Genomic DNA, 12,745 nt, shown 5'->3' with positions numbered 1-12,745 from the left:
TCTTAAGGGGCTTGGGGGCAGTGCCAAGGGATAAGGTCAGGGGGTAGTGCCCGGACATTACCAGGAAATGGGGGGGCTTCTGTTGGGGAAGTCTATGGTGGGTGTTTCCCTGTGTCTGTGGGCGGCGGGGAAAGTCCCTGGGAGGGAGGTTCTCCATGTCCGTGGGGGATTCTATCTTTTCTTTTTTAGATTGGTGTGCCCTTAAAGCCGAGGCTGCTTGTGAGACTGGGCCCAGTCAGAGTCCGTCTCGCCATCGTGACATTGTGTTCTTTGCTTTTGGCTGCTGTTCAGTAACGAGCCAAGAGTTCCGCTCCTTTCTCCTTTATTTTCCTTGATCACAGTCCGTACAAAACTCTATCACCGCACCTCACCAACAAGTGCCACCTGCAACCCCTTTACATATCAGTGTCTTTGGAATGTCTCTTAACCCATTCCTTAACATGTGGGACTGTGTTTCAAAAAATATGGTGGGAAAAGCTGGTTGTGGAGCCGGTGGGCGGAGCACCGTTTTCCCATTTGAGTTGACAGTTAGTTAGAAAGTGATAAAATTCCACCCTGGAAATCTATCTAATTCATTCTTAAACTATATTCAGTGACTTGACCTCCATAGCCTCTGTGGTCAGGAATTCCACAGGTTCACCACCCTCTGAGTGACGATGTTTCTCTTCATCTCAGTCCTAAATGGTCTAACCTGTATCCTGAGATTGTGAACCCTGTTCCAGACCCCCCCCCCAGCCATGGGAAAAAGCATCCCTGTATCCAGTCTGTCCGCCCTGTTAGAATTTTATGTTTCAATCAGATCCCCGCTCATTCTTCTAAACTCCAGTGAATACGGGCCCAGTCGAACCAATCTCTGCCCATACAGCAATCCTGCCATCCCAGGAATCAGTCTGGTGAACCTTTAGAGGGTACATTTGGTCCTCTGGGATGTAGCTTATGAGGCCCCAAAACCTTCCTTTTCAAATGGGCAGCACGGTAGCACAGTGGTTAGCACTGTGGCTTCACAGCGCCAGGGTCCCAGGTTCGATTCCCCGCTGGGTCACGGTCTGTGCGGAGTCTGCATGTTCTCCCCGTGTCTGCGTGGGTTTCCTCCGGGTGCTCTGGTTTCCTCCCACAGTCCAAAGACGTGCAGGTTAGGTGGATTGGCCATGCTAAATTGCCCTTAGTGTCCAAAAAGGTTAGGAGTTTTTGGGTTACGAGGATAGGGTGGAAGTGAGGGCTTAATGTGGGTCGGTGCAGACTCGATGGCCCGAATGGCCTCTTTCTGTATGTTCTATGTAGTAGATCATGATAATCCCCTCTCGAATGCCTCATTTGGGTAAACGGGGGGAGTGTGAATGGGCAGAATCCTCATCCGAACTGTCGGTGCAGACTCGATGGGCCAAATGGCCAGCTTCTGCACTGTAGGGATTCTATTCTATGATTCTATGAACCTGCCTGATCCACCCTCTCCAAGAGTGCATGCCAGACCCTAATCACTCGCTGCATTAAATAGATTTTCTTCATGGGGGTCACTGCTTTCGTGGCCATTGCCTTACATCTATGCCCTCAAGCTCTTGATCAGTTCCACCAATCAGAACAGTTGCTCATTTCCTACTCTGTCCAGCCCTCGATCGAATTTCTTCTCAACCTTCTCCTCTCCAAGGAAAGCACTCCCAACTTCTCCAATCTACCTTCATAACTAAAGTTCCCCATCCCACACATAATTCCTATGAATCCTTTCTGTACTCTCACCAATGCTCTCACATCCTTCCTCAAGCATGGCCCCCAGAACTGGCTGCAATATTGTGGAGTAACTCACAGTCCAGTGAGGACAGCAAGAGGCAGGCCAATAACTTTCGATATTTAAAGTGTACTTTCCTGTGGAATCCAGTCTGTTACTTTACTTTTTGTGATAAAATGTTCTCCAAACACAAACAGTAATAATTGTTCTTGTTCCACAGAAATTTCCGGATTTACAGAAAAGGTAAAATTCACCCCCTTGATTTGATTTTAATTTCTAACCTATTTCTCGCCCAGCCTGGAATGATCCAACTTTATCTCCTGTTTCAGACTGAAGCGAACTCTCCCAGAGCCACAGGAGGTTTACCCGTTAATAAATGTGGGGAAGTACATTGGCTCACTGCAGTACAGAGTGTGGAAAAAGATGCTGACGGTGATTAATACAGGTGGGTGTGAGCTTCCTGACCCCAGCTATTAAACAGCTCTCTCCAATGCTAGAAGCTGGCTCTTAAGATGGATTCTCCGGTCGCCGACGCCAAAATTGCGTTCACCGATCGGCCGGAGAATCAATGTTCATGCCGAAATCGGGATGAACCGCCCCCTCCAAAGCGACGTGCTCTAGGGGTACGCCACACGCCTCAGGAAGATGCCTGAGGCCCTCACCCCGATGCTCCGCTCCCGTCCGGCCGAGTTCCCGACGGCGTGGGTCTCTCATGCTATCACTTGTCGGGAACTCGGCGTGGCGGCTGCGGACTCGGTCCGGCGCCGCCACAGTCGGGGGAGAGCCGATCCGCGGGCAGGGGGGACTTTGGCAGGAGCTGGGGGCACTGTTGGGGGGTGGTCCTAGGGTCACGAGCCAGCTAAAGGGGGGGGGGGCTATTTGGCAGGCTGGGTCCGCACGCGGTCGGCGCAATGGTGCACGGCACGGCCGCTGCAGGCCACCGCCATGCGCACGCACGGTCACGGACCTGGCAATTCTCCGGCCGTATCGGCAGCTAGAACCGGGTGCTCCACGCTGCCTGCCTGCTAGCCCCCCACCACGGTCGTAAAACGCCATCGTTCCCACGCCGGCATCAGGACATAGCCTGAAAATCAGAGAATCCAGCCCATGTCAGTACAAGAAGTGCAACCGAGAAGAGTATAGGTATTTTGGAGGCTCGTTTCATGAATCAACTTGGTTGAGACCTTCAATAGAGTCTGTTGAGGGTCTCCAGCATCACTGCAGCCTGCTACGTAATATCACAGTAAAGAAAAGCTTGCTGCTGCTTGAAGTGGACGATGATGGTGGGAAGAATATCCATGGACGCAGTGTAAGGAGATTACACAGTAAAGGATGGTAGTGTGGTGGTAATATCGCTGACTGGCAATGCAGAGACCTGAGTGGATGCTTGGGGGGGCCCAAGTTCATTCTTATTGTGCAGCCGGTGAAATTTAAATTCAATGAATTAAAAAACGGTTTGAAGGTTACTCTCAGCAACGATGACCACGAAGGGACTGAAGGCAGGCACGACACGCTAGACAGTGAAGTAAGTTGTGAAGAGGACTTGATTGAAACCTTTACGATCCTGCAGCGTCTTCATATGGTGGACATGGAGACGATGTTTCCTCTTGTGGAAGAATCTAGAACTAGAGGGTCACTGGTTAAAAATAAGGGGGTTGTTGTGTTATGCTGCTTCGGATAACACAGGCTGCTACTTGATGCAGTCTTAACTAAAGGGTGCTCCGGACTCTGAAATGAGTTCAACGTGTTTATTGAACTATTAACACGGTTCTCAAATGAGTTCGACTCTCTGCTAATCTAACTGCAGTAACTCAGTCTAACTGTGCCAGCTTGCTCTAAGCCACGTGCTGGGGTGTGACGCTGCTGATCAACCCTGTCTCACTCTCTAGATGTCTGTCTGTGGGAAGAGGCAGGGTGTGAGTGCATCATCCCTTTTATAGTGTTTGTCACGCCCCCTTGTGGTGGTGCCACCTCTGAGTATCCTGACTGCCCATTGGTTGTGTCCTATTCTGAGTATTCATTGGTTGCATGTTTGCATATCATGACAGGGGGTCAGGGCAGCATGTGGCGCAGTGGTTAGCACTGGGACTGCGGCGCTGAGGACCCGGGTTCGAATCCCGACCCTGGGCCACTGTCCATGCGGAGTTTGCACATTCTCCCCATGTCTGTGTGGGTCTCACCCCCACAACCCAAAGATGTGCAGGTTGGGTGGATTGGCCACGCTAAATTGCCCCTTAATTAGAAAAAAAAAATTGGGTCCTCTAAATTTATTTAAAAAAATAAAGGGGTCACTCATTTAAGGCGGAGATGGGAATTTTTTCCCCTCAGAGGGGGTGAGTCTCTGGAACTTTCCTCCTCTAAAGGAGGTGGAAGCAGAGTTTTTGAATATTTTTGGGGCAGAGCTAGATAGATTATTGATTAACAAGGGGGGGGTGAAAGGTTATCAGGGGTCAGACAGGAATGAGGGGTTGACGTTAGAATCAGATCAGCCATGATCTTGTTGAATGGTGGAGCAACGGGTTTCATAGCATCATAGAATCCCTACAGTGCAGAAGGAGGCCATTCAGCCCATCGAGTCTGCACCAACCCTCCGAAAGAGCACCTTAGGCCCAATCACCTGCCCTATCCCCGTGACCCTATCTAACCGTTGGACACTTAAAGAGCAATTTATCGTGGCCAATCCACCTAACCTGCACATCTTTGGACTGTGGGAGGAAACGGGAGCACCCGGAGGAAACCCACGCACACACGGGGAGAACGTGCAGACTCCGCACAGACAGTGACCCGAAGTTGGAATTTAACCCGGAGCCTTGGTGCTGTGAGGCAGCAGTGCTAACCATTGTGCCACCGTGCCGCCCTTGGCAGCCTCCTGGTGGCGTGGCCGGTGAGGCATTCAAAATGCCATTGCTGACAGCCGGGCTCAGCCAAAGAGTCTGAATGCCGGAGTGACACGTCGCCACACCAGATGGAATATTACGCCCTTGTTCGGTTTCACCCAACCTAATAGTCCTATTAAACTGAAATGCATCCAATGAATTCGAATTGAAACAACAGAAAATGCTGCAACACTCAGCAGGTCAGGCAGCACCTGCGGCGAGAGAAACAGTTAATATTTCAAGTCCATTTGACTTTCCTTCAGAGCTTAAACGGAGTAGAAATGTGAAGGATGGCACAGTTCGAGAGTGGGGGGGGGGGGGGGGGGGGGGGGGGAGGTGCAGCAGAACAGAAGGTCAGGGATAGGTGAGAGTTAAAGAAGAGATTGACAAACGTCATGGACTCACGACAAAGGGAGTGTTAATGATAGCATTAAAGACTAAAGAAGGTGCTGATAGTGGCATGAAGGTAAGATAGAGGAATGTGTTAACAGGAGAACAAAGGTCAGTGAAAGCAGAACTAAAGAACAAGTAATAGATTGCCCTGTGGAGTGAGGCTCGGTGGGGGTGGGTGGAGGGAGTTATATTGCCACAAAGTTTTAGCAAAGGGGACAGAGGAAAAAGTTCACAGTCTAAGGTTGTTGAACTTAATGTTGAGTCCAGATGGCTACAACGTGTCTAACTGGAATATGACATTTGGTTTTCCAGTTTGACAATGGCCAGTTCTCCATGTGTAACTTCTTGAGGCCATTTATTCTATTTTCACTGCAAGGTGTGATCTCTGGGTAAAACCTCGGACAGTATCTTCCTGTTTCCCCTGTGCGCTGTTTAAACTCTTCCATAAGACATAGGAGCAAAATTAGGCCACTCCGCCCATCGAGTCTGCTCCACCATTCAATCATGGCTGATATTTTTCTCATCCCCATTCTCCAGCCTTCTCCCCATAACCCCTGATCCCCTTATTAATCAAGAACTTATCTATCTCTGTCTTAAAGTCACTCAGTGATTTGGCCTCCACAGCCTTCTGCGGCAAAGAGTTCCACAGATTCACCACCCTCTGGCTGAAGAAATTCCTCCTCATCTCTGTTTTAAAGGATCGTCCCTTTAGTCTGAGATGGTGTCCTCTGCTTCTAGTTTTTCCTGCAAGTGGAAACATCCTCTCCACGTCCAGTCTATCCTGGCCTCGCAGTATCCTGTAAGTTTCAATAAGATCCCCCTCTCATCCTCCTAAACTCCAACGAGTACAGACCCAGAGTCCTCAACCGTTCCTCATACGACAAGCTCTTCATTCCAGGGATCATTCTTGTGAACCTCCTCTGGACCCTGGGGGATGAATTTCTAATTCTGGTTCATTGCTGATTTTGCCAATCACTAACCGGCTGTGAAAGTTACAGTGAGAGGGACTAACATTTTATCCGTGTCCATCTGTTCCCAGCTCCAGTGATGTTCGACCCTAATACAGCCAATCTTTACCTTCTCCTGTCAGAGGACCTGAGCACTGTGAGAAACACCGGGAAGTGGGAGCAGCTTCCCGACAATCCGGAGAGATTCGATCGCTGTCCCTGTGTCTTGGGACTGGAGGGATTTACATCAGGGAAACATTCCTGGGAGGTGGATGTGGGGAGCGTGACTCAATGGAATGTTGGTGTGGCCAAGGAATCCATCAATAGGAAGGGCCAAATCTACCTGAGTCCAAAGAATGGATACTGGGCAATGGCCCTGAGAGATGGAAATCAGTACTTGGCTTGTGATGAACCTTGGAAAAATTTAAATCTGAGTGTGCAGCCGAGAAAGATTCGAGTCTGTCTGGATTATGAGGGAGAGATGGTTTCCTTTTATAACTCAGATAACAAGGCCCATATCTACACTTTCACTGGGACATTCACTGAGAAACTGTACCCTTACTTCAGTCCATGTTTTAATATAGAGGGTAAAAATCCAGACCCACTGAAAATCTGTCCCCGGACCATGACAATCCAGGAGGTTGATGGTTTAATTCATTTATCCAACTAAAACAGCTTCTTATACCAGGCACAACATTCCCAGACTCGACACCTCCAACCTCTCATGAACAGCAGGAAGCATTTACTCCAATACGCCATCCATTCCCGCCCAGCTGAGTTTGAGATCCTCACAGGAGTGGAAGAATCGTGGTAGATTTCAGCTCAGTAACACGAAGAATCACCGATAAATACCCACTGAGTCTGGGAAAATGCCAATAAGAACATAAGAACTAGTAACAGGAGTAGGCCATCTGGCCCCTCGAGCCTGCTCTGCCATTCAATGAGATCATGGCTGATCTTTTGTGGACTCAGCTCCACTTTCCGGCCTGAACACCATAACCCTTAATCCCTTTATTCTTCAAAACACTATCTATCTTTATCTTAAAAACATTGAATGAAGGAGCCTCAACTGCTTCACTGGGCAGGGAATTCCATAGATTCAAAACCCTTTGAGTGAAGAAGTTCCTCCTGAGCTCAATCCTAAATCTACTTCCCCTTATTTTGAGGCTATGCCCCATAGTTCTGCTTTCACCCGCCAGTGGAAACAACCTGCCCGCATCTATCCTAACTATTCCCTTCATAATCTTATATGTTTCTATAAGATCTCCCCTCTAATTGTAAATAGTATGAATATCAGGAAACAATGAACTGAGCTATAATGATAGCATAGTCTGCCACCTGGATCTTCCAGTCCTGCTAAAGACCATTGGACTATTGACTGCACGATCTGTCGCAACTCCCATGGCGGGACTGGAAAAACTCAGCTTGGGTCACACACTATTGCTTTAAAAATAATGCCCTCCTCTGTAAGATATTGGGAAGTGCATAAATATTCCATTTCCCTCGGGTCCAGAATGCACTTCTCACATGTATTCTGTCCTCTGCTCTTGAACTGTCGCAACTCCCATGGCGGGACTGGAAAAACTCAGCTTGGGTCACACACTATTGCTTTAAAAATAATGCCCTCCTCTGTAAGATATTGGGAAGTGCATAAATATTCCATTTCCCTCGGGTCCAGAATGCACTTCTCACATGTATTCTGTCCTCTGCTCTTGAACTTGGCTTGCTCAGCACGTTTTAAAGATTGCTGTGGATCTGGTGTCACATGTAGGCCAGACCAGGGCAAGGAAGACAGGTCTCCTTCCCTGAAGGGCATGAATGAACCAGACGGGTTTTTTGTGGCAATCGACAATGGTTTTATTGCAAATTGTTGTTGAATTTGAATTCCGCCATCCGCCACGGTGGGACTTGAACCAGGGTCTCCGGAACATTACTGTGGGTCTCTGAATCACTCGTCCAGTGACAATACCACTGTCTCTCCATGTGGCTTCAGAAACTGTCTTGTAAGCTTCACCTGTATACAACATAGTTTAAACACTTTGTAGAAATACTTGTGACACAATCTGATAACAGGTGTACTTGTGGGTCATTTAAAGCTTCTTTCTATTGCAACATGTGCGGTTCCTGTAATAAAAACAGAAAATGCTGGAAATGCTCAGCGGGTCTGGCAGCGCCTGGGTGCAGATTAAAATCAGAGTTAACGTATCCAGTCCAATGTGACTCTTTTACAGAACTGAAAGGCCGGAGAAAGGTGCTATATTTTATGCTAATGAACCAGGGAGCAAATTTAAACAGTTTTGGTCAAATGCAATCAAACATTGAGCGATTTCTGAGGAATATGGGGCGGGTTTCTCCGTTGCCTGGTGCCAAAATCGTAATCGGCGATTGGGCGGAGAAGCCCCGTTTACGACCAAATCGGAGGCGGCGCCAGTTTTCGCACGCTCCGCACCCTCCAAAGCGGCGTCATGGCCGTTGGGTTGGCCTCAGGACGTTACCTGCAGGCTGCCCCCTGATAGGCTGAGTTCCCGACGGCGTGGGGCACGTGTGCTCTGAGTTTTCGTAAACCTGGTGTGGCGGCTGCTGACTGTATCCAGTCGGGTGGGAGCCGTGCTGTTGGCACGGGGAGCTTCGGCGAGGGCTGGGGGGACTGGTGGGGGGTGGCCCGGGGATCTGACAGGCCGGGTCCGCGCACGGCCGGTGCTATATTTTACGGCACGATTGCTGCAGGTCGTCGCTGTGCGCATCAGCGGCCACTGTCCTGGCAATTCTCCAGGCGTATATATCGGGAAGGCCGGGAGTTTAACATGGGGCTGCTGCTAGACCCTCACCGGTCCTGTATCGGTGCTGGGGCCGCGCTGATTTTTTTTGTCGTAAAACAAGACACGTGCTCCGGACATAGCCTCAAAATCGGAGAATCCCGCCCATGGAATTTGGAAAGACCATCGACAATAGATTAAATGTAAATTAATGTTTAGCTAGTTTAAATCATCTGGTTAAACACACACAAAATTCCACAGGATGATACACGTAATCGGTACCTTTGTTAACTTCTCTTGTCCAAATTTGTCTTGTCCTTTTTTGAAATCTTCAGCGATGGTGGTAAATGCAGAAAAGTAATTTGCTCACAACCTGCACTTCTTAGGCATGAACTTACGACGCGAGATTACTCAACAACTGCTTCAAATCACTCCCTCGCACAAAGGAAGTGCACTTTCCCAGACATATATGGCAACTGTGCTGCATCAAAATGATTCTTGTGATGACTGTATAACTCAGCAAGCCTCCTTCTAGAGCACCTTCCAAACCCCAAACCTCTCCCATCTCGAACGACAAGGGCAGCAGACACCTGGGAACACCACCTGCTAGAGGTTCCTCTCCAAGCCACTCATAATTCCCACTTGGAAATATATGGGCAGCAATGTGGGTTGAAGGTCACAATCGGATCGGCCATGATCTTATCGAGTGATGGAGAAGGCTGGAGGGGCCGAGTGGCCTGACTCCTGCACCTCACGAGTATGTAGGTATGAGGTTGCTTCTTGCCAGTGATACTGAGGACAACGGACTGGTGTCTTGAGCAGGAGCCATGATGTGATTTGATTGGGCAGGTCACTGGACCAGCAATCTTAAGTCTCAGGCTAATGCTCTGGGGACAAGGGTTCAAATCCCATCACTGGTGGAAATGAATTTCAGTTAACAAATCTGGAAATGAATGCTGGTCTGAGCAAGGTGACCATGAAGCCATTACTGATTTTTGCCAAAATCCATCTGGTTCTTTAATGTCCCTCCACAGCAATGTAGTTTATTCTCACGTGCCCTCAAATGGCCTAGCAAGCCACTCAATTGCTTCAAACTGCTGTAAAACTGATTAAAAGAATGAAAGTAGATGGATCACCCAATATTGATCGACACTCCATGATCGACAGTGGCAAACTCAGCCCTGACGAACCTGCAAAGTCTTCCTTACTAACATATTGTGGAAGAGCTGTCTCACAGAGACATAGACATACTGATCGACATCTTACAGATAGTGTTCCAGGTACCACCATCACCATTCCTGAGTATGTCCTGTCCCGCCGGAACAACAGACTCAGTATAGGTGGCGGCCAAACAGTGCTTTAGAGTCACGAGGGAGCTGCCCTGCCCATGAAGTCTCATGGTATCAAGCCAAACATGGCCAAGGAAACCTCCTGCTGATTACCACTTACTGCCCTCCCTCAACTAATGAATCGCTGTAGAACACCACTTGGAGGAAGCATTGAGGGTGGCAAGGGCACAGAATGTACTCGAGGTGGGGGACTTCAATGTCCACTACCAAGAGTGGCTTGGTAGCACCACAATCAAGCAAGCGGGCCAGCCTGAAAGACATAGCTGCTAGACTGGCTCTGTGACAGGTGGCGAGGGAACCAACAAGAAAGAAAAACCTCCTCACCAATTTATCAATTGCTGATGCATCTGTCCATGACAATATTGGACCGAGTGACCGCCCGACAGTCCCTGTGGAGACAAAGTTCCATCTTTACATTCAGGATGGCCACCACGCAGTGCCGAGAAACACATGGCTAGACAATTCGTCCCGCATTGAATAAGGGGCCTCAACAGGGAATGCACGGCTGAGGCCCCACATGGCCCCGTTTTGTACATCGAGGAGCTCCGCCCACCAGAGTTCCCCAGCGTAGCACGTGATTTTTAAATGGTGTCCCGATCGCCCAGGTCCCCAAAGCGATCCCCCACCGCCTCTCCAGCCCAAACACACGATGAGAGGGGCCCTGGACACCCTCCCCCCAACACCCACGCAGGGCACCCCCGGCCCGATTGTGTGCACAAAAAATGCAGGCAGCGCCACGCTGGCACCCAGGTGGCACTGCCAGGCTGGCACTGTCAGGGCACCACCTTACCCAAAGGGCATGCAACCAGGGGCCTTCGATCCCCTGGGAGGCCCCCGTGGGTGTCGTTCCGTCTGGTCCCCATTGTGGGAATCAGTGCTGAATGGCGCTCACCCGAGGTCTCCGAGACTAGCTGTCTCGCTCTAATATGCTGATCTGCCAAATCTGCCATCCCGACTACACTGGGAGGGGTTTACAGTGAAACATCTTGCAAGATCGCATTAGATCACGGGAGGTGTTGCAAGCCAGGTAGATTCCGGGGACGGGGTCTTCCGCCTTTTATCGACCATGCCTGGCCATTGGACCGGGCCCCATAAGTCCTGCAGAGCTGCCACATCCAGTCATGAATGGTCCGGGGCAATTAAACAGCGAACTGAAGGAAGAGGCTTCACAAGTATCCTCATCCCCAATAGCTGGGGAGTCAGCACATCAGTACGATAGACGAGGTTGAGACATTTGCAACAATCTGCAAAGCTGTTCCAGTGCAACTGCAACATTGGCATATTCCCGAATATCTGGAAAACTGCCCAGGTATGCCCAAACACAAAAAGCAGAATTAGTGTCCCATCATTCTACTCTAATATGCCTCATCATGTCGAAGTGGTGGAAGGGGTCATAAACAGTGCTATCAGCGGCACTTACTCAGCAATAACCTGCGCACTGCACTTATTTTGGATTCCACCAGGGCCACACAGCTCCTAATCTCATTACAGCCTTAGTCCGAACTTCCACACAAGAGTGGACATGGGAATGGCTGCCCTCGACCTTGAAAGGCAGCATTTGATCGGGTGTGGCTTCCAGGAGCCATAGCAAAACAGGGGCAGGATTCTCGAATAATGGGGCTGGCCCCACGCGGCCGTGAAAACCAGTGCCAACCACTCCGGCGTTGGCTCTGGAGTAGTCCCCGCAGCTCCAGCCGGCGCGAAACGGCCTGCGCATGCGCAAAACGGCTGGCATATTTCCGCGCATGCACGGAACGGCCGGCGTATTTCCGCGCATGCGCGGGGGTTCCCTTCTCCGTGCCGGGGTGGTATCCCCCTGCCCCCTCTTCAGGACGGCCCCCGCACACTCAGCTTCCAAGTCCCGCCACGTGAGACCTGAGTAACCCACGCCGGCGGGACCCGGCCAAACCTGTCGGCCACTCAGCCCATCGGAGCCCGGAGAATCGCCGGGGGGGGGGGGGGCCATTGACCGGTGTGGCGGCGATCCCGCGGGCGCCTGAAAATCGGCACCGGAGAATGGGGAAGCCGGCGTTGGGGCACGATTCCCGCGCCCCCCGGGGATTCTCCGACCCGGCGCGGGGTTGGAGAACCCCGGTCCAGGAGTCAGTGGAAACAGGGAGAAATCTCTCAACTGGTTGGAGTCACAACTCGCACAAAGGAAGATGGTTGTGGTGGTTGGAGGACAATCCTCTCAGTTCCAGAACATGACTTCAGGAGTTCCTCAAGGTAGCGTCTTCGGCTAAACCATCTTCAGATGCTTCATCAATGACCTTTTGTTATGTTTTTCTAGCTTCCGCAACAAGGTCAGAATAGAGGTGCAGGCTCTAGGTTCTTTGAAAGCACGGTGCAGGGTTTATTAGATGTTGCTCGTAACTCAAAGCCCACGTAAACACTCTGCTGACGTCACTACAGATCTCATGGCATTCCACCAGCAGGCTGGATTACTTGAATACATAATATCTTTGCTCCATCATAAGGTCAGAAGTGGAGATGTTCGCTGATGATATCACAATGTTCAACACCGTCCATCACTCCTCAGATACTGAAGCTGTCCAAATCCAAATGTAGCAAGACCTGGACAAAATTCAGGGTTGGACTGACACGTGGCAAGTACCATTTACACCACACAAGGACCATCTCCGCTGGAGAACATGCAACCATCTCAGTTTAAGGTTAAATGGCATTACCATCACTGAAACTC

At 50.1% G+C, this 12,745-nt stretch overlaps 1 protein-coding gene across 1 annotated transcript in view; it reads left to right on the top strand.

Annotated features, from left to right (window-relative positions):
- Window positions 1-12,745, top strand: part of LOC140389179 (uncharacterized) — a 160,613-nt gene that overhangs the window by 16,208 nt on the left and 131,660 nt on the right. The window contains exons 5-7 of the mRNA XM_072473340.1: window positions 1,944-1,966; window positions 2,053-2,168; window positions 6,032-6,600. Of these exons, the coding sequence (XP_072329441.1) occupies window positions 1,944-1,966; window positions 2,053-2,168; window positions 6,032-6,600 (708 nt within the window). The remainder of the gene's footprint in view (window positions 1-1,943; window positions 1,967-2,052; window positions 2,169-6,031; window positions 6,601-12,745) is intronic.

This window comes from Scyliorhinus torazame, chromosome 14 (genome assembly GCF_047496885.1).
Source record: "Scyliorhinus torazame isolate Kashiwa2021f chromosome 14, sScyTor2.1, whole genome shotgun sequence".
Classification (NCBI taxonomy): domain Eukaryota; kingdom Metazoa; phylum Chordata; class Chondrichthyes; order Carcharhiniformes; family Scyliorhinidae; genus Scyliorhinus; species Scyliorhinus torazame.
This window is presented reverse-complemented; position numbering and strand designations above follow the sequence as displayed.